This window comes from Chelmon rostratus, chromosome 24, assembly GCF_017976325.1.
Source record: "Chelmon rostratus isolate fCheRos1 chromosome 24, fCheRos1.pri, whole genome shotgun sequence".
Classification (NCBI taxonomy): domain Eukaryota; kingdom Metazoa; phylum Chordata; class Actinopteri; order Chaetodontiformes; family Chaetodontidae; genus Chelmon; species Chelmon rostratus.
Genome location: NC_055681.1, coordinates 6483896 through 6505703, shown reverse-complemented (window position 1 = coordinate 6505703; position 21808 = coordinate 6483896). Strand labels below are relative to the sequence as shown.

General features: G+C 42.7%; 1 protein-coding gene across 2 annotated transcripts in view; it reads right to left on the bottom strand.

Moving 5' to 3' along the window:
* Nucleotides 1-21808, bottom strand: part of LOC121627191 (microtubule-associated protein tau-like) — a 60642-nt gene that overhangs the window by 7310 nt on the left and 31524 nt on the right. The window contains exons 3-11 of one of the 2 annotated variants that reach the window (XM_041965940.1): nt 20310-20374; nt 10836-11010; nt 9580-9654; nt 4391-7168; nt 3994-4191; nt 3668-3805; nt 2784-2839; nt 846-963; nt 561-611 (exon numbers count right to left, since the gene is read on the bottom strand). In XM_041965940.1, the coding sequence (XP_041821874.1) occupies nt 561-611; nt 846-963; nt 2784-2839; nt 3668-3805; nt 3994-4191; nt 4391-7168; nt 9580-9654; nt 10836-10974 (3553 nt within the window). In that variant the 5' untranslated portion in view covers nt 10975-11010; nt 20310-20374. Of the gene's footprint in view, nt 1-560; nt 612-845; nt 964-1070; nt 1257-2783; nt 2840-3667; nt 3806-3993; nt 4192-4390; nt 7169-8346; nt 8575-9579; nt 9655-10835; nt 11011-20305; nt 20375-21808 lie in introns of both variants that reach the window. The other variant, XM_041965941.1, reaches the window with a different exon arrangement.

Here is a 21808-nt window from a genome sequence, read left to right as displayed (position 1 = left end):
CTGTCAACACTGCACCAAATTTGCTCAACACAACAAACAACCCAAGGCAAACAAGAATGTTTAACAAGATACGGGAGTGCACACACAGGCAGCTGTATTCATTTAATGCTGCCGGCTTGTTGCTGGGATACTGGTGAAGCACCAATAAGATTTCAGCCGACAACATCCTGACTAAGAGCAAGAAGTAGCAACCTGTTGTTATGGATCCCATCTGTTCCTCTGGTAAGGTGACTGCAGGTTTGACAAAGCCAAGTTTGATACAATGTGAGAAAAGTCTAGCGAAATTTGTATCTAATTGTGATAAATTTGGGAACAAAACTAAATAAACGAGCATGCAAAACCACCTTTGTTCTGATTGCAGAATAAAGGTTCTTTAACTGTTTAGCTGTAGACTTTTTGACTGCAGACACCCTTCAGAATAATGTGTGACCAAGATGAACGAATGAATGCTTTATCAATGAAAGATGCTCACGACTATGAAATATTCTAATAGCCACATGTTAAGATGTTGATGAGGAGGAGGGTGTGATGGGTCTAACAGGAGCTACTGGGTGGTCTACCTGCCATACCAGGGGCTCTTCCAGACCTGCTGTCCACTCTGGACTGGAACGCTTTGAGAGGGGAGAGGGAAAAGGACAGGGAGGAAGAAGAAACGGGGGAGCAGAGAAACGCGGGGCAGGAGGTGCAAGGCGGTCGCAGTTAAAAATTTAAGAAAATGATTAAAAAGAAAGTGATTGAGGAGAGTCATTAGTAAAAGAGTGTAAAGAGGCAATCTGCGGCTGTAAAGTTAATTTCAGAGGTGAACTTGCTGGAAGGTTCTGTGTTATGTATGCGTGCATTCTTACAGGTTGGCCTAGAGGGGGTGCTGTTGTCCTCCTGCTCAGCAGCAGGGATGTGGCGCGTCAGAGATTTGGCAGGCCTGGGCAGGGACGACCTCTTCTCTGGGCTGCGGTACGCTCTCTCCTGAATGAACACACACACACTGAAGAGTCAATAAGAAAGGCTCAATCACATGCAGCGTGCATGGACACTGGTCCCAGCTGCCTGTCAATCTCCTGTCCTTCCTTTACCTTCTCTGCCCATTTGTTTGGAAGAGGGGACGGGCGGGCACATGCAGAGGAGGGGCGGACCTCACTGAGCTCCGCCTCCACAAGGGGGCTTCTTTTAAGGCTACAGGCAGAGCCGGGCCGGTGCAGATGTTGATCGGATGCCCGGCGCTGAACTGCCATCTTTAACAGAACGGCCCTCGTGGGGCTCTGGACCGAAGCCGCGACACGAGGCAGGAAAGCATGCAGGATGTGAGGATGACGAGGGCAGAGGTGACAAACAGATGGAGAAAGGAAGAATGAGATAGGATGCAGTGGAGTTGAAATGGATGTATTTATGGTTAATGTCTCAGCTGAACTGAAAGGGATAGTTCAGCTTTTAGAAAGTGGAGTTGCATGAGGTATTTATGCATTGTATTATCTTTAGGAAAATTGAAGCCAGTTACATCGCTCTCTGCAAAGCCCCCAGGCTCCTTTGACAAAACCATGAATTTTACCTTGCAGAGCACAGGAGTTGCTCGTCTACTTCTGCCTGTTTTGATTAGTCTGTTTTGTGTTTTTGTGTGACTTCAGTGAATCTGAAACAACCCTTTAAAACACCAAAGTCTCACAATAAGACAAACTAACTAACCAATGGAGGCAGTGGTACACCAGCAACTCCAGCGTTCCAAAGCAAAATCAGTTGTTTTTGTCAAAGGTGTCTGGTGGCTTTGAAAAAACCCACATGGATGTAACGGCTTCAGTTTGCTGTTGGAAATGGCTGTGTCATGGCGGTGAAAATATTCTAAAAACAGCATGCACTTAAACTGATATTGGTCTTTAAGGTGGCTAGCGTTTTGCTGCTGACCTGTCCACAGCAGTACGTTGCTTAGTTTCCCGTGCTGACCCCCATCTACTATAGATAATACACCCACTATGGATAACTTCGTCACAACCCCACATCAAAAAAACCTGAATTACCCCTTTGAGGTTTCAGTTGTATGTCAAGATTAATTCCAATGTCCAATGAGATGTCACAAAAACTAGTAAAATAAGTAAATTTTATCAATCAGGATACTGAATGATTAACATCCACAAGTGATTTTCTTTTGAGGAAAACCTTGAATGATGGAGATGTTTATAGAAAGGACACAAATGAAAGGTGAAACTTCTAGACAAACATAGACTTGACTGAGAAACAGAAAAGTCTTCTTGTTTTGTTTTTTTACATGTGGTTAGAAGGGATGAATGACTGTAGGAATTCAAGATATTCGCAAGGACCCTTTTGCCCTTGTACTGCACACAAGTGTTGCTGGTAAAACGCTTAAACACACGTCTGTCTGCCTCCTCTTATTTGGTTTCTATACTCACAGATTTTCTCTGTCGAGACTGGCACAAGGACAGAGGCAGGCATGCAAGACAAAATGAATATGCACACAGAGAAATAAAAGGACACACATTCAGAAATGGAATGAAAGTAAGAAAATATCGAGTCTGTCATGCAAACAACAAACAACAAGCCCCATGATGCAATTAGTTACAATGGAAATTGTACTGCAAGGCTTCAGTTCTATACCTTTTATTTCCTCCTCTTTATGCTTAAAGATGATTTATTTACTGATGCAAAATCATTCACATCATCAGATGTCAGCAAAAACACACAAAAAGTGCAAAGTACCCCCAAGATAAAAAGAAAAAAAAACATGCCAATGATAATCACAGGTATTGTGAGTGTGTGTCACAGCTGGCAGTACTTACAGTGGTCCTCTCCCTGGACTGGTGGGCCACACTAAGGGGTTGATAGCTTTCCATACCTGCAAACAAAGAGTCCTGCTGTAATGACCAATGTAAACCAGCACGGGGAGACATTTGCGAGTGAATTTACACACACAACACACATAAACATCCATAAATACACTCTGAGCCGTCCAAACGTAAACACTTCGGGAGCAAATAGTGTTTGCTGCATTTGTGTTCCAACAGCATCCAGATGACAGAGCTCAATGAAACACCCTCTATGCATCACACCACAACATTTTAGTCACTCTTAGCCCATTCATAGACCTTTTCACTCCAGCTGAAGAGAAGACCTTCAACATGCAGCCGTTTCCAGCGAACACATACAAGTGGCATTAAGCTGTCAGAAAAAGAAACCAGAGTAGCTCCACATTCACACATTCACACCACAGTTTACGACGGCATCAGTGAGCAGAAATAAACATGAATATGAGGCCAAGCAGGAGTAAATACTCCACTTTTGACAAGGATAAAGTTAGAAAAAAATAAAATAAAAGACAAAGTGGAGGCCATAAAAAAAGACCAGACATGATGTTTTAAAGATGGGTAAGCAGCACATGATGTTTGCCAGCTACATTGCACCTGCTTGATTCCTTAAAGAGCCATCAATAGAGAGAGAGCATCAGAACTTTCAATACCTGTGACTGCATGCCTGACAGTTTCATCCTTGATTGGATTTCCAGTTGAATAAATTCAGGTTTCAGCATTTGTCAGGTTTTGTGGAGTAAGCAATACTGATATGTGTCTTCAGTTCATATGACGCCAGTCTAAAAATGTGGTTAGAATTAAAATTTGGTTGCACTCTCTCTATCCACAGCACAGATTTCCTGGTGAAGAGTGTTCACCTGTGGCCTTGCGTCTAGCAGAGCCGTGAAGCAGAGCAGGCCTAGGGTGTCTGGCTGCCGCTTTGGCTACACTCTTTCGAGATGGAGAACGACTTTGGAGGGCTGACACCTTATTCTGGTCAGCCCTCCTCGCGCCTACTAGCAAAGAGGAGAGACAGGATTATACCAACATGCAAACCTTGGTTAAATGCACTGCAGAGAGGCAAATCTGTGCTGAACATCACGTTACATGTGTACAAAAAGTGTTCAAATGTACCTTGATAATAACAAAGTACATAACAGTTTGTTTTAAGCTAAACAAAACTTCTTGGATACAGAATTAGAACCTTTTTTCTTCTTCATCTCCTCTCTTGGCGGATGGTGGCTGGTTACTTTGCGGAATGCTCTACTCTCAGTGGTGCCAGGGCGGCCCCTTCCTCTGCCAGGGGCCCGTTTAGCGGGTCTGTCCACCACAGCTGTACTGGTAGGACTCTGGGTCTGAGGAAGGGCTTCGATTTGCTCAGTCATGATACTTTTGTCATCATCTGCAGTGGAGAGGGATTAAAAGAGGACTAATTCTCCACCTTTTCTAGCTAGCTGAAGCTAGCTTGGTACAAAAGACACATTATAAGGTTTACTTGCAACAAGCATTGTGTAAGGTAGTTTTATGTTATATATACATTAAATGTCTGAAACATTTATTTTACAAGTGATTAATTTATTCATTTTGCAAGCTCTGGGTACCTTGTGAGTCCATCCAGCCACTGTCTGTATCTAGGATGGAGACGTCCATGGTGGTTTCATCGTTGCCTGCCTGACTGGTCTGGGTTTCTTCCATCTCCTGACCAGTCTCGATGTCTTCCTCCTTCTCTCCCATCCTCTCCTCCCCCACATCCTCTTCTTCAATCGTTTTCTGCCCTTTCTTTTCACCTACCTCATCAGAGACAGCTTCCTCCACCTCCTGCTCCACCGTTAGGCCTTCCTTTACAGCCTCACCCTGCTCTTTCTTCACCTCATCCCTATTCATTTGTGTGTCTTCTGCCACTTTATCCTCTCCCATGCCTTCATCTCTGCCACCCTCAACCGACTGATCGTGGTCAGAGCATGGAGACAGGTGCGAACTGTCTGTCGCAGGCTCCCCATTGTCACTGTTTTGGGCACTATGACTCCATTCTTCTGCTCCAGACTTAGGATCATCTTCCACCATCTGATCGCCTACCATCAGCCTCACCTGCTCTTTCTTTGGCTCTTCCTTTCCATCTTCTTTGATTACGCGCTCCTCTGCTTGATCTGTCTTGGGGAGCACAGGCACTTCATCCTCCTCCATCATCTCTTGAGGCTCTTCAGCAATCTCAATATCATCCTCTTCATCTGCTTCTTCTTCGACTTGTGCTTGAGGTATTATGATGACTGGGGAGGATATGTGTGGCTTTGGTGAGCATTTATCCAGAGTCATCTCTGGTAACTGGATTTGGGTATTTTTATCATCTAAAGGCTTTCCAGCGCTAAAATCCTGAACATTTTTTGAGCTCTCTTGCTTTTCTATTCTGTCTAATCTTGTAGGTGTCCCATGCTCACATTGAATCTTTTTGCAATCTTCTTCTTTGCTCTCTAAATACTGAGACGATGCCATTACTGGTTCATCACTTCTTTCCTCTGATTCCTCCTGCTCAGATTTCTGCAATCCCTCATCTAATTCTGTCTGTTTATTATCAATCTTCTTAGCCTCTCGGCTTTTCTCTGCTTTGACCTCTGGTAAGACATCTTTCCCTGCCTTCTCTTCAGTGATTTGGGTTTCTGGAGGTGTATCATCTGGGGATTTGGGGGTGGTGGGAGTTGGGGGAGCCTTGCTTCCATTTTCCGTAAGAGTGAAAGTGAAGGAATTGTCTGGTGGGATGGGAGAAGCCTCTCTGGACGGGTCTTTTTCAACATCTACCTCCGGAATTGCTTGGATCTTTATGTCACCAGGCAGGCCGCTCTCCAAACGGAACTCAGACAATCTGTCCTTTGAAGAAGTCATTGGGATTCTTAAGCGATCAGGTTTAACTCCGCTTGTCACAGCTTTTTCAAGAATCAGGGAAGCCTTGACTGGTGAATCTTTCTTTTCAAACACAGCTTTTTGAGAGATCTCAGGGATAATTCCTTTATGATCTTGTTGTTGCATTACTTTTTGAACACCTTCAACTTCTTTGTTCCCAAGTTCTTCCTCAGCTTCACTCTCCATGGAAGGGAAATGCTGGTGCGGAGAGTGCCCAGGACTGGGTACATCAGCAGGAGAAGGCATGGGCCCTGAATACTCACTGAAGACACAGTAGCCCAGTTCCTCCAGCTGGCTTTCCCCTCCCACCACTCTGGAGGTCTGATCTCCCAAGGCGAGCTTGGCCAAAGAACTTCCCACCAGAGCAGATACATTGCTTGGCATTGACTTTCGTCTCACGTGGTCAAGCTCCCTTCTCTCCAATGATGGCCGAGGCAGGGCTCCAGCCAGGTCCAACATCTCAGAGAGGCTGCCTTCAAATGTAGAATTGTGCTTATCAGAAGGTAAAGGAGTTTCTACCTTGGTAGGGATATCGTCAGACGATTCAGTGGTTGTTGGGGTAATGGAGACGGCTGGTGTAAACTGGAGCTGGCTCTCCACAGACGGTGTTGAAGGATAAACCTCAGATTCATCAAAGCTTCCACTGATTGGACATAACCTTTCTGAGAGGGCCTTTGACCTCTCTCCAGTCATTGTCTGTCCTGCTGAAGACCCAACGGTAATGTTTAGGGAGAGACTCCTTTGTTCTAATGACATCTTACCAGGAGATGCTCTGGCTTTTCTGTCCTGTTGTTCCTCTAGCTTCTGCACAGTGCTTTCAGTTTCCCCACTTGGCTTTGTCTCTGACGCTGTACTGAGTTCATAATAGCTCTGGGTTTGTGATGACTCCTCTTCATGGGTTTTTGAGGATGTCTCAAAGTATGATTTTGCTCCTGACTCGTGCTCTGCAAGAATATCTGATGTGACTCTTAACTCTTCCGGTTCTGCACTTGACTTGGCTGTTTCTTGCCTTTGGTCCACTTTTTGCATGTCAGTTACTTGCATCTCATGCAATCTGATGTCACTGCCACTATCTTGGCCCTCCTTACCAAAAACTTTTACAGGTTCTTCCTTGCTTTCATCCACAGTGGCTCCTGATTTGCTTGGTAGGACAATTACATCTTTGTCTTCCTGCTTATGTTTTGAAAACTCCTCTGTCAGTAAAGGTTGTTTTGCTTCTTGTGCTTTGGCTTCAAGCAAGTCGCTCTCAGCCGTCCCTTTTATGACATCTTCTCTGTCTTGGTTACCCTGCTCAATTGAGGAAGTGTCAGGGAGCTCTTTCGCTTTCACAGAGGGAGGAGGAGGTTTGATCAAGGCAATATCTGCACCCTCAGGTGTTGGTCTTTCAATTGCCAACTGCTTCTGATGTAGCGACGCCTCTTGAGGTTCATCTTCCTTCATGGCAGACTCACATGATGCCTTACTGATACATTCTTCCGGCTGGGCTGTGAGTTTGAAGGATACTGTACAACTTTGGGCTGAGTCACATTAGCTAAAAGCTTTGCTGGAAGCATCCACAAAAGCCAGCAAATACAGTCAAGCCAAAGCCTCCTACACATATATACAGTAGCTCTTCATCAAACAAAACACACAGCATAGTGCATTTTGCAGCAGGCCACAACCACAGCAGGGGGGGGGGGGGGGGGGGGGGGGGGGGGGGGGTGGTCACAGCACCTGAGATAGCGTGCAGAACTGGAATGAAGGAATGAGTTGCATGATGTTAAATGACAAGAAATAAATATACACAAATATATTGAATTCCTATTGCAATACACAAGGATTGATAAAAAATGGTCAACCTGATGATAACAAAAGATACTTGTATTTGATGTAATTAACTTAAAATTAATGGTGTCATTACAGTTTCAACTGCAAGCACAGGAATACTGTGGATGTGAATGAATCTTTATATTTTTTGGATTATATTGTTTGATGAGGGTGGATTGTAATGCCCAAACTGTGCTCTTAGTAACAATAGGAAAACAGAATTATTATTTGCCTTGGGATGAAATGAAAACAACTTGGAAATTAAAGCAAGTGATATACGACAGACATAAAATACATTCAGGACTGATCCATGAGCATCCATATAGGTGGGTGTATTCAAACACCTTCTTGCAGACAATATTCCAGCAAAACCCACATAAAAATATACAGACAACTTCTTCTAGCAACACGTAAATATACAATGCTTGACAGCTTAGACAGTGATAATTGCATTTGCAATGTAGCTGGCAGTACAAAAGTGCAGAAATGATCAACTACAACATGGTTGATCAGGTGTTCTAATGTCTCTCCGATGAAAAGCAAATGGTTATGTTTTGCATGAAAAAGCACAAAATCAAAATGCTATGTCACATCATTTTGCACATGGCAACTTCATCTATTGAAGCAGAAGCTCAAGGATTTCAGAGCAACAAAGCTGCAGGAAGGGTGGCAGCAAAGCTCGAGTTGCACCACATTTTATGAATCAAAAGTGGAAAGTCTTTGTACTCAGAGCACAAGAGGATAATTTAAAATAGGTTATGGATAGACATTCACTCCAACACACTTTCATAAAGAAAGGATGCACAATTGCTCACACATAAAGTACACTCACACAAACCCATAAAACCACACACACCTGTTTGTGACGGGCTGTGTTCACCTTGATGACTTCCTCCATTGAGGACCTCAGGTGTCTGGGCTTGCTGGAAGCCCAAAGCCTGGGGCTCTGTTAAATAATCTGTCTGCTCTAAGAGCAAGTCTCCAGGCTGCTCATATGTCACTTCCTCCGGGTAACTGTGGGGCTCCTCTGGAGCCTCCTCCTCATCCTCATCCTGCTGTTGACTGACAACCTCTACTTTCTCTTCTTTGAGCAGGGAAGGGAAACACACAGATGAGACATGGAGGACATTAAAACAGGGGTTACAAGACACTTTCAGCTCTGATGGAGATGCATGGGATGCAATCAACACACCTTCTAGTCTAGCCTTGATAGATAACTAGAATATATAATGAATTAAAAAAGAAACTTTTATTAGAGTTTGCAAATTTGGCTTAGAAAAATAGAACATCCTACTCTTTTTTTTACCTTGAATGATATCCTTTACACGTATGCAATTTGTCTTTTTCATTTTAGAAAATATCCTACTTGTATACAACAAATCCTAAAAAGTACAATACTTCTCTTAGAATTTGTTCTGTCCCTTAATGAAAAGTTGACATTAGCCCGAATCCATGCAGTGTGACTATAAGATGCTACATTTTGGTGATTGCATGCCACATATAAGGAGGATGTGATGGGAAAACAGACTGCACAGTTTTCTGTGAGTAAAGAGCTGAAAGCCAATCTGTGATTTACTCCTTGAGAAAATCAATAGACAAAATGAGTGAACAGTGGAGGTGTTTTGAGGGGAAAACAGAAGTGAGATGAAGGGCTCCAGTGGCAGGTTATGTACTATAGCCTGAGGGGAGGAAGGGTGCTTGTGTTGTCTAGCTCTAGTATCCAGGGTTGACTCAAATAACATATGGGTACATGTTAGAAAACTAATTGTAGAGAACTAATAAAATGAACTAAAGTGTGAACAGGACAGGACAGTGTGGCACATGCTACATACTCCTTTAAGGTGATATGATTAGCTGACATGCAAAGCGACAGAGGACCCTGACTTTAAACACTAAGGGACCAGAAGAAAGAGGAGGGGCTGTTCTGATCATGCGAGTGGCTGCCACATTTTTGAGAACAAACGATCTCTTGAAACCGCCAAGACCGTGTGTTTGGTGTCTCCTTTTCGAGATATTTCTGACCACTCTCACCACCATTCACACGCTCACCCTGAATGGCCTGATTGGTCAGAAGTGTGTGTGGGTGTACCTTGTGCCACGGGCCCAATCTGCTCAGCGGATGGAGAGGGGGGAGGGGAGGGAGGCAAATTGGCTGAGTCATCCACTGCGAAGGGAGAGAGAGAGAAAGAGAGAGAGACAGAGAGAGCAGAGAGAGAGAGAGAGAGATAGAAAGATAGAGACAGACAACACCAGGAAGACAAGACATGGATGGGAGGAAGGAAATGAAAAACGAAGAACTCTGCTGACCTTATCTCTGTGGGTGGCCTCGCTTTGAGTTTGGTGCATTGTTTGTTGTGTAATTTTGTGTGATGAAGCTGCTCCTCTACGGTTTGATTAGTGGCTAGTGTCGTGTCCAGTGCAGATAGATGCAGAAAGGGCATCAACTTACCTCAGATGGTGTAAAATGTCCAAAAAAAACATTACAGTAGTTCAATATTGAGTTTCAACCATAAAAACAATGAAAGGACATTGATACATGGATTATTATTATTATTATATTCAGTTCACAACAAAAAAGTGGAAAATTTTGTTCCTCCAGATGTAAACATGCACATGGTCAGAGCATGCCCAGACAGATAAGCCTGGCATAAAAACTGAACAACCTAATATCCATTTTAATCCTCTTTTTGAACATATTTTTTCCTTTTTCCCCCCTTTTTACTTTTCTTTCCTCGCGTCTTTTATTTTCACTTTGTTTTCTGCATTGTTCTCTTTCTCTCCATCACATGTCTTTCTATTGTTCCCATTTCTCTCTGTCCTTGCAGACTTATCCCTCAGAATATTGGCATTTTGTTGTAAATCTGACATGCACCAGACTATGTCACCAAGTTCTTCTATCTACATTATCACAATTTAGAGCTTGGAAGGTTTTTATTTAAGACATTGTATGCTCATTTTTGCACAGAAAGTGTAAACCTGAAAACAATAGAAACCTCCTTTCTTCATTTTTTTTACTTAAAGCTTGGAGTGATTCCCACCAAGAGTCATGAAGCTTTCTGCTCTCCTTGCAGAAATGTCCAGAAACCCTCTATACACTTTTAATTACTTGAGTAGTTTAACCCACAAGAGACTCATAACCAAGACTGTGGATGCTCAGTACTCATTCAAATGTTCATGCGCCTTCGGGGATTGACTGCCCTTTCCTGGCACCATGGAACCAATGGCATTTACCCACGGCTGCAGACCCATCTGGCAGTATGTCCAGGCAGTCCAATCAATGCCACTGACGGAGTGCTGCATGCACATGCTTGCACACACTCAAACACGTCTTATCTGTGTTCCTACCTGTCGCTCCAGGATGTGCAGCTGCCCCGCCATGGTATCCGTTCTCCCTGTAGGCAGAGCTGTAGGCGGAGTAGCCATTCTCGCCGTTCTCTTGGCCATTTGTGGACCAGTGCTCATCTGGCTGCCGACCGTCTGCCATGCCTGCCTGCTGGGAGACCGGGGACGGTACAGGTCACTTGTTGGAGCAGGTGGTGTGGTGAGGAACGAGAAGAGAAAGATGATTATGAGGTTTGCACAGGCAGGAGAAGGAGTTAATAAGCAGAGTTTGTGATTACAAGTGAAAATATGCAGCAAAAAGAAGTAGTCATTTGAAAGACATCATCTCAGCGAAGTGGTACATGATGCACACTGCATGGTGAAGTTCACAAATCAGCCACCAGAGTGAGTAAAGGGCAACATTAGTCCTCTAACGGCTCAGCCTTTGTCTCAGCATCCACGTGCTGAGACAGAGGGGACAGACTGACAAAATAGCTGTGCCTATTCTAAAATATTCTATTTCTTTTTGTGTTAATTCTTACAGTGGATGTGACTCTGAAAGGCATCCAAGTAGTGCCTTCCAGATGGTCGTTTCTATGAGGTGGAGAATCATACCATCACCTGCCCAAAAGGCACATATGAGCATAAATCTAAAACAACCATGAACAAATGAGTAAAAAGCATGTAAAAAGAACAACAACAACAAAAAAAATCCCAAACATATGATACCGTAAAGACAAAAAAGTGAAGGTGCACTGCAGCAGGCAGCTTTTGAAATTGAGGTGAAAAAAAAAAAAAAGCATGTGAACACACCCTTCATATCCTCTCACCACCGATAAGGGGGTTGTTACCATGGCAACCAGAACAGGTCTTATGGGGGTCCAGCAGATGGGTCTGACAGGCTTGCCCCATTCAGACAACGAAATGCTCCACACAAACACAAATCTCGACAGATCAGTGCATCGCATGACAGACGGCAGCACCTACTTGTTCCCACTGTCTCCCTGCAACAAGCTCCTGCCCACCAATTATGGTGGTTTGTCTCCATCAAGCATGCACTACCAAAGTATCTACATTCTAATCAAGCATGTAACCTCATAAAAGCGGCCTTTTTCCCCTTAGAGGAAACACATAATGCTGCTTTTTAAACAAGATTAGCAGGGGGCCCTGCCTTGCCTGGCAGGCTAGCTAAATAGCATCATTACCATCAAACAGCTGCAGCTAATTTCATCATAACAAATCATCACTGAGACTCCCTTCTGCCTCCCCCCTCCATCTCATGTCCCTCTCCTCTAAATCACACAGCTCTTCTCTCACCACCAGCTTCTTGTAACTGCAGAGCCTGAGCTATGACCAAAAGTCCATTAGCGGTTAGCTTTTTGTCTCAAGCTCAGGCTGTTTTTCAGCATTTTTTTCTCATCTGATCTTTTTCATTCCACTTCCATATTTGTCTACATTTTTCTTTTTCACCCTGGTTGCTGGTTTTCTGTCATCCTCTCCTGCCAAACCTCATGCATTTCCCTTCTATTTTCTAGCTATTTTGGGGGGTCACCACTGATCAGTTTGCAAAAAATCTCACATCTACTGGAGTCAGAGCTTGAAAACATTTGTAGTGGATCAATATCAATCTGAATTTTATCTGAATGGTGTTTCCTTTGGACAGAGCCCAGTCTCGACGTTCCTCCCTGCTTCCAGCCCTTATGCTAAGCTAAGCTAACAGCATATTCAGTGTATGGAGTGGTCTTTAAATCTCATGGTTCTCAGCAAGAAAGCACACTACCCAAAACCATTCCCTTAAAATTAAGCTAACAAAAAACTCTGTGGGGGATGTGGATCAGCAAAATCAAAGATACACTAATTCTGGAGAGCTCCAGTCTTAAAATATTAGTATGAGCCTGAGTAACAGTGTCTTCCATTCTCATTTGTCTCCATCTCTCTTCCCTCCTTTACTCCTTTCCAAGCCCCTCTCCTTCTCTGCAGTGCTGCATGACGACAGGATCCCAGCTAATGTCTGCTGCAGTGGGAAGACATGAGGATCAGAGGGGGGAGAGAGAGAGAGAGAGAGAGAGGGAGGGAGGGAGGAATGAAAAGGAGTGGAGAGGAGAGGAGGAGAAAGACCTACTGACACTCAAAGACACTGTGCCAAACTGTCTGAGACTGAAAATCTCAGCCCAGGGCTCAGTCAGAGGCGAGTCTAGTCCCAGCTGTTGCTATGGAAGAAAACTGGTGCGCTGACAGCCAGGTTGTGCTGGTGGTGGTTTGGAATTGCATTGACCTGCTTTCAGCTGCTGTTTTGGCAATGTTATGCCGCGCTTGGCGCTCACACATCATCCCTCCAACTGATGTTATAAACCTTGGCTGCCTACAGAAATCCTTTGCGTTCTCATTTGACAAAATAAACCGAGCTGCAGCGAAACCGTAAGCACAGCACAGCACACATTTTTCCTCACAAATTAAAATGCAATTCATCCCAGGGATCTCAATCTACTGCAAATACCTGTTTCACTGGTGCCAGGGTTGATGTTCTTGTATCTGAAAGCCATTTTAATACAAATTCTGAAAAAAAGGAATTCACAATTCCTCAAGGTCAACGAAAAACAAACAAAATGAACACCTTTCATGCATGACTTCACTCCCGTAGCCACCTGTCTCCCAGGTGTGTTTCCCAACCTTTCCTGTCAGATGTACCCCCACGGCCCTGTCAGATGAACTCGGATACCCCTCCCACAAAATCACCTGTGTGTTCCAAATGCAGAAGCTGCATGTTTCAACCACTTCATAGACTACTTTCAGCTGTTTATACATCCATTGAGCTATAAATTTCTTTTATTAATTAGTGTTTATATCCATTACTTGAAGCTATTTCACCATTCATCCATTACTTTTGGCTCTCAGTTTCATCCATTAGGCTACTTAGGCTAACATTCATGTCATCTGTTACATTAAGTTCAATATTTCAATGGTTAATGCATTCCTTTTCGCTAACAATTTAAACTGTTTATTCATTACTCATTTATTCGGTTTATTTATTGGCCCATTTTTGCTATTTCACCATTTGTCCATTTCTTTTGTCTGTTTTACAATTTATCCCTTATAGGCTACGGAGCAAACTCATCCTTTTAGACTATGCGCTTTTTCAAGCTAACAATTTTCAGCAGTTTATTTTCAGCTGACTGTTCAAACTGTTAATTCACGATTATTAGCTACGTTTGAACTGTTTCTTACTTGATCACTTTGCCCGCCGCTTTTATACACTAATCCATAGCATAGTGTCATGTTCTTTTCCTTCAAGGTCAATATCAGCCTAATTCATATTGTTGAATTAAGAATAATAGTAATAATAACAATAATAATAAGACTAGAGTGAAGCTCTTAATGTCCCAGAAGGGTAATTTGGCTTGCAAACAGAACTCAATAGTAATAAATATTGACTACAACAACGAATGAATACTTCTAGTAACATTAGATGCTGAACTAATGTCAAATTATTTATTTTTCTCTTGATGTCTTGGTTTGCCCATGCTCAGGACCTTGCTCTCCAGGCACACTCTGTCATCCTTGCGTGGTAAACGTGATCTGACATTGCCCTCGCTCGTTGCTCCCTTTTAGCAATTCACCAGTCTTAGTGCGTTAGGGAGAAAATGATTAAGTGAATAATGGGCATCTTTCCAAACATAACAAGCCTAAAAAGCCAGAAGGTCTTAATAGGACACGCAGTATTCTGCACTGAGGGATCGGTGACAGCAATCACTCTCAATACACTCGGGAGGATCAGTCTGCAATTTGCTTTTTGGTTAGCTGACAAAGCACCGCAAAATATTTGCTTTTATGAGCAGGAAGACGTAGTTATGTACTGATGTGGCGATCTCTGGGGCCATTTGGAGCAACAGCAGGTAAAACCAACCTTCAGCTCTAAAATAAACCTCAACAACCCAAACCAGCAGCACCATGCCACGACACTTTAGTAGAAATGATGTTATCACATCATCCTTTCTACAGAACCCCAGACCAGGAAATAATGTTTGACGATTATATTATCAGAGGGGCGAGACGCCCAGCAGTTCGCCCACAACGACTCAGCATGGGATTCATCACAGCGTCCTAATCTTGAAGGGGTTAAATCAACAGCACGAGGAGTCAGAAAAGGACTGTCAGATCCCATTACATCTTGGGACTCAAATTGAACATGCCAGCATGATCTCTCGCAGAGAAGTGAAGGTGTGGCAGAAGGCCTGAGGCTTGAATGGGCTTCCTCCTCTTTTCTCCCTCTTTCTTTTGTCTTTCACGCCATCGTCTACCACTCTAATGGCGCCCCCGCCCCGCTACACGTTCCTCTACCTTCCACCCCCAGCATCCCTCTTCTCCACCGTCTCCACCCCACCCTTTATCTCTAATCCGGCCTCACTTCCCCTCCCCGTCTGCGCTCACCCCCCCGCCCACCAACCTCACCCCCAATCTGGGTCACTCATCACGGCTCCATGGAGCGCCGCTCACATCGGAATGTCACCATCCATTTAGGAGGGAGGATGGAATCTCTGGCAGCCAGTCTCAGTAGGCCAACCTGGCCTTAATCCTCTGTGTGAGCGCCCAAGTGTGTGTGTGTTTGAAAACCTGCGTGTTCACATGTAGAATCAATTTTAGGTACGACTTCCTAATTTAAATATGTTCTAATAATCCATTCTTTGATCCTTTTACCTGAGTTCCTCTTCCTCTCCTGTTCTACTTCTGAACTTCCATTAATTATATTAAGATTCTCTGCCCTCCATTTGGCAACCAAGTTTTTAATTTGCATTTTGAGCATTTGGCAAATGTTCTGCTTTTTGGATAAATTTAGACTATTTTGGGAACTGCAGGCTAATCAGTTAAGGGAAAATTTCCAGGGAATTAGCAGTTTTTACAGAGAGTGATACAGTGCAATAAGAAGGCCAGTCAACATTATTATCATATATCTCAATGACATGATTTATCTTAGCCTAACTAAGGTCAAAGTTGATGTGAAAGTGATGTAAGTACTGTCATTCAATTACTAGTTTCAGTGCATTTTAGATGTGCATGTCAGAAATTATTAATTGATGAGTCAATCAACAGATTAATTGGCAACAATTCTGCTTGTTGATTAATCGTTAAAATGAATTAGTCGAAATGGCCCAAACCCTGGTTCTGATTTGAATATTTGTTGGTTTTCACACACCTGTATAACAGACAATTCAGGCAAAATAAGCAACTTGGAGGCGTGAATTCGGCAGCAAAAGGCTTTTTCAACAATATTTTGACATTTTATTGTCCAAACAGTGAACAATTAACCAAGAGAATTACTGTCAGATTAATCAATAATGAAAATAATCATTAGTTGCAGCCCAAAAACTATGATTCTGTTACGTTTTGGTGACAAATACTGTAGTGCAACTTCGATGACACATTGTATCTTTATGCAGGTGTATCCATGAATTGCAAGCCATGTAGCCATAGTCACTGTACAGCACACTGCAGTGGATGATGGGTAACTGTCACACTAAACCAGTGGCCCTGAGGAGGACAGAAGGACGCTCAAGGTTGCTGTGACCTGTAATCAACCCAGAATCCAGCGGCTTCCTCCTCGGCTGCAACAGCAGCAGCAGACGGCGGATTATGTTTCGTTGACTCAGCAAGACATGTGGGGGGTTGAAGCGTAATGAGCGCTGCCAGCGAAGTGTGAATGAACCGTGTGTATGGTGAACACAAGCATGGCGAGCAAGGCACGCGCGCACGCAAACACACGCCCATGCATAAGAAGTACGGGGCCGATTCCACGCCTTGCAGATTAAGCACCGTAGTGACAGCAGTAGAGGCGCACTGAGATTATGCACTGAAACATGACAGCTGGATCACAGAGGGTGAAACAGGTGCTGTGTTTCTTAGGTGTTTCCTTAAAAACCCTACAATTACTAGAGATTGCTTGCATTTATAATAAATCTGTAATGTTCAAATGTTCATTTTCATTGAGATTAAACCAAACGTTTAATCAGTTCAATAAAAAGTATACCTCATCATGCCAAAGCATTTGAATTCAGCAACACTGACAATATGACAATAGCATATCTAGCATAATATTAACATGTTCATAAATTGAGTGTGCCTCATCCACACTCGTGTCAATAAGTGCTTCTAATTTTGGGTGTTCTCCCCCATCTTTGATCACAAGATCAGATCTGAGCGTGAGTCCACTGGACTCAACCATGGTGGCTGGAGGTGGGGGAGGCATAAAACATCCTGTCATTTCTTCACAAGGACGGATCACAATTTACACACGGCCATGATGCTGCACGGTGTCACGTCCAATCAGCTGTCAGCAAAATTGACTGCAGTATCTTCTCTCTCTGAACTACGTCTGCAGTGTTCTTATGATTCATAAATAAAGTCGTGATCAATGAGTTAGCCACCATCAGAATAAGTTATTAATGAATATAAACTGATGTAAATTAACATTAACATTAAGTGAATGACAGTAAACATTAATCTAAATAATGAAACCAGCAGTAATAACGCCCACCACACTCCCACAAGTCAAAAAAGTGGATAATAATGCTACACAGTATATAATGATATCGAATATATGTGGAATAATCATAATAATCACTAGATCAAATATGCTTTTTTTAGCGTCTGGCACCCTGCTCATCAAATTTTGCTTCCACTTTCATTTTGGGTTGGCTTTCAGCGTAAAGTCTGTCTGCAAACTGAATTTCCCCCCTTCAAGACAACTGAATTTAAATCAAACTGATTTATTGCCTCCTCTCACTGCCTGCATGCATGCATTTCGCTCTATTCAGTTTCAGCCTCATCACAGGAGTAGATGCTTCCTGGCACACATCAGCCTCACCGCACATCGATGTCATTGTTCCCATGGTGATATGGGACCCGGGGGTGGGAGGGGCTGGCAATGGTCTGGAGAGGATACTGGCTGCACAGAGCGGACTTTGACCATGTTATAGATCCTGAAATAGGTCACCAGATCCTCCAGGCGCAGGCCCGAGGGTCGTTCCTAACTGCACTGACACAAATGGGAGCCGAGCCATTTAAATTCATCAATACGCTGATAGCTGGTTGCTGGTTGGAATGATGATGTCATTTTAGACTTTTCGGCTGGCTGAGCGGGGGTGGTCTCTTTGTGCAGAACTGTTTTGTTACGATAAAAGCTAAAGCCAAAAAATGCCACAAACAACAGGATTTCAAAGAGAAAAATCATGAGAATTTTGTCCCTTGAACAGATTTCATGCTTTCATTACTCAACATTATCAAAATAGCTGAGGCAACCGTGTTAGTAATAAGGGGAAAGTAAATTTTAAGATCTAGTAAAGGAAATGAAAATGAAAGAAATGTTAAATACGTCTGAGGCACTCAAGAGGGAAGTGAATTAAACAGCCTACAGGTAAGCACATGCTTGGCATTACCTGCATTTTAAATGAATAGCCATGCATCATTAAAGGCTATTTCACTACCTTCTTGAGTGCCTCAAGTACCAGTTCTTAACTGTTCGAAACCTCAAACTGAAGAGCACCAGAAGGACACAATGATTGTGTCCATTGTGCAAAGAGGGGATCCCGACCCCCTGACTATGAAAACTTCACCATTATACGACATAAATCAGCACATAGCATTGCAGTCAGACCAACAAAAACAGCCTGTTGGTACTTTTTTTTTTTTTGAAACCTTAGCTTTTCAAAAAACATACATAACTGCATTGATTGAGTTGATGTATAAATATTGATGTTTTAAACACACTGGAGCTAAACTGATTAGATGATTGAGATTCAATTCAAATCAATAGGACATTACTAAGCAACTATTTTGCTAATTAAAAATCATAATGATTGGAGACATCAAAAATTGGGAAAATGTGATGGGCAATTTTCACTCATTTCAAATCAATTAAAATCAATAATTAGTTCATCAGAAAAATAATTTGCACATTAATCGACCATGAAAATAATGGCGAGTTGCAGCCCTTAAACACACACTGCTTTTTAGGCCCTTTCTGGGAAAATTCTTCCAGATGTCTCAGCAGAAATGGCCATTAGTTCGGAGGAAATGGGTGGTGACCATGAAAAAGAGCATGTAGAGTGCCACCTTCAGAAACTCAAACTTCTTAATAATATGCTAATTCCTGCTCATGTCTGCAAGAATAACAGGCGCAACAACTGTGACATTTTCCCACTAAGCTCTCGGCTGTCTCTTCAGCAGTCACTCCCTCCTTCTCAGTCATCCTGCTTTTTTATGAGTCCTTCATGGCTGACGAGATTATGATGACTGTTGACAGCCCACGCCCTGCATGCCCACGCCTATACACACCTACACACACCCTGCTCAAATCAACCCCAACACCCAAAAAATCGACCGCACGCACACGTAAACAAACACACCCTCTCACTGACGTCCTCCGATGCATCCACAAAGCTAAACATGTCATGTCCTAACAAGGGCTAAATATGGACTTATGCGCTCAAACAGCAGACATGTCCCATCATGGAGGTCAGACACATTTAAGCAGCGAAGGCTCAAAACATGAGACCGGGGTTTCAAGTTAATGACCGTTTTTTTGGCGCTCAAAAATATCTTGCATGACATCAACCCAAACAACTGCCCCTTCCAGCTTCCCACATGTTGTCGAGCATAATTCCCCCTCTATTATATATCCATGAACGACCGAGCTAATCATCTGGCTGAGTGCAGCCACTTAGATCTGACTCCCGGGCCCCATGAGTCATGGGAAAAGTGAGTGTGAAATGTCATGGAGTAGAAGTGGTGCATAGTATACCATCTGGCAGCTGTCCAGGCTTCTATGTTTTTGCTTTTTCTTTTAATTGATGGGAATATCCCACCTTAAACACTGTATTTAGCCAAAAGAGGGTACCTGCAACCAGTTTATATGATTAAATACAGAATTTCTAGCAGATGAGCACAATGGATGGCAATGTTGCTTTGATGGTCAGTCTGTCAGTCCACCACTGTGGTCCAGATGAAAATAACGGCACAGCGGTTGGTTGCATTGCGTGAAAATGTGGACAGATATTCAAGGTTCCCTGATGACGAATCCTGCTGACGAATCCTCTCTGATTTTTCCTCTAATGCCACCATGAGGTTTGACATCGGTGGTTTTGAATGAAATGTCTCAATAACTGCACCAACTGTTCACTTTTCATCAAACTTATTTAATTACTGGGTTGAAATCTTAATTTGTTCAATACTTATCTGATGACCAAATACCAAACTAACAACATTCCTGTGGTGCTGGCAAAAGTTAGCATGCTAACATGGTCAATTACAGAGACAATTTATTATATGGCCTTTCAAATGAACAATTAGTGTTGTCAAATTATTAATTTGTGCTCTTGATTTAGCAGAACTTGTCTCATTCATGTTATGAGTGAAGATCCAGTTCTGGCTGTTAAACATGACGTTAACCATAGAGAGTGTTAGCATGATCGCTGGTGATCCAGGTTTTTTTGTTAGCTTACCTACCTTGAAGAGCTGTCTTCACTTATGGATGAAACAGACAAGTGCTGACTTGAGGCGTCTGCTCAGACCTGCATGAACGGGAAGCAAAGAAGAGAAAATACATGTTAGGACATCAAAAAACTGCAGCACTAAACACTTGACCCTAAAAAAAAAAAAAAAGAGTTGCGCGATTGGGTCTGACTAAATCCAAAGCCTGTTTAATTCACTGACAGCTTTAAGGTCTAACCTCTGAATCCAGCCTGGCTAGTCCAGAATCAAATGAGGGACTTTTTACAAGACAGCCCTCATCTCAGCCTTGTGTTAAACACCGTCATGCGTGAGCCATGAATGCACACAGCCGCTTAGCTCTGTCACCTGTAGTCCGCCAGCAACATTAATCCAAACCTTGCCTTGCCTCTTTTTAAGCCGCCGCTGATGGGCTGTGGACAACAACAAAGGCAAAGACTGTCTCATCAATTCGGAGTGTGTACATGAGCGTGTGCACGTGCGCACACAAGTAAATCCCTTTTTGTTCACTGCATTTGTTTTGTGATCATGAGTGTCATCACAGGACTGAATCATCAATTTCATGTTAATTTATTCTTAGAATTGCATTTGCATGTTTTATATCGAAAGTAATGGCATTAGTCTCTAATTTTGTTCACATTATCAAATTTCAGAAAATTTTATCTTTTATAAATCTATTTTATAACACCCTGTCAGTTAAGATGGCGAAACATATGTATATATTAAAAAAAAAAAAGGCAATAACTTTTCTCCATGATTTCATTATCCTTTTGAAATACTGAGAACGTGTGTGGATTGGCACTGATGCAATAATTCTCCATTTAGGGAAATATGAGATAAAAAGAGAATTATTAGCTTTCTTGCCATCAGTTGGATGAAAATATTTATACCACTCTCATGTACAGTCAATATGGAGCTGAGCCAGCAGTAGGGCAGTCAACGCATAATCAAAATAAAAGAAATCCAGACAGTCCATTGTGGAAATTAATATTTGATTGAGGAAAAAAAAGCAGGAAGTGAGTGAGTATTATTTTGTTTTTGCACATTTGAATAAAGTCTGTTTTACAACAATTAAATTACTGTTTCTGTAAAGGAGGTCTGGTGGGTTAGGCGAGAGCAATACAGGGGCCGTTTCTGCTTCAACAAAAAGGATGTTACTCTTGAACCAAAAGGTCCATCTCTGCAGGGATTCCTTTCCAGAATATTGTCAGACGCTTAGAATAACAATGTGAGCAAAGCATCAGCTGCAAAAACAAGCTCTTTCAGTGGACATACACTGAAAATGGAAAGAAACATTGCATAAAAAAACAGACCTGTGTTTAAGTTAATGAGTGTCTGACTACAGAGGTCAGCAGGATACTTTCCAAGTGATGATCATAATCCAGAAAGAAATCAAAGTGTCCATTTTTCATAAACAAGTGTTTACAAGTGAACTTATCATCTATGTGTCAACTAGACCGACTCCACTGGTGAGCTGTTTTTGAGATTTGTCAAAT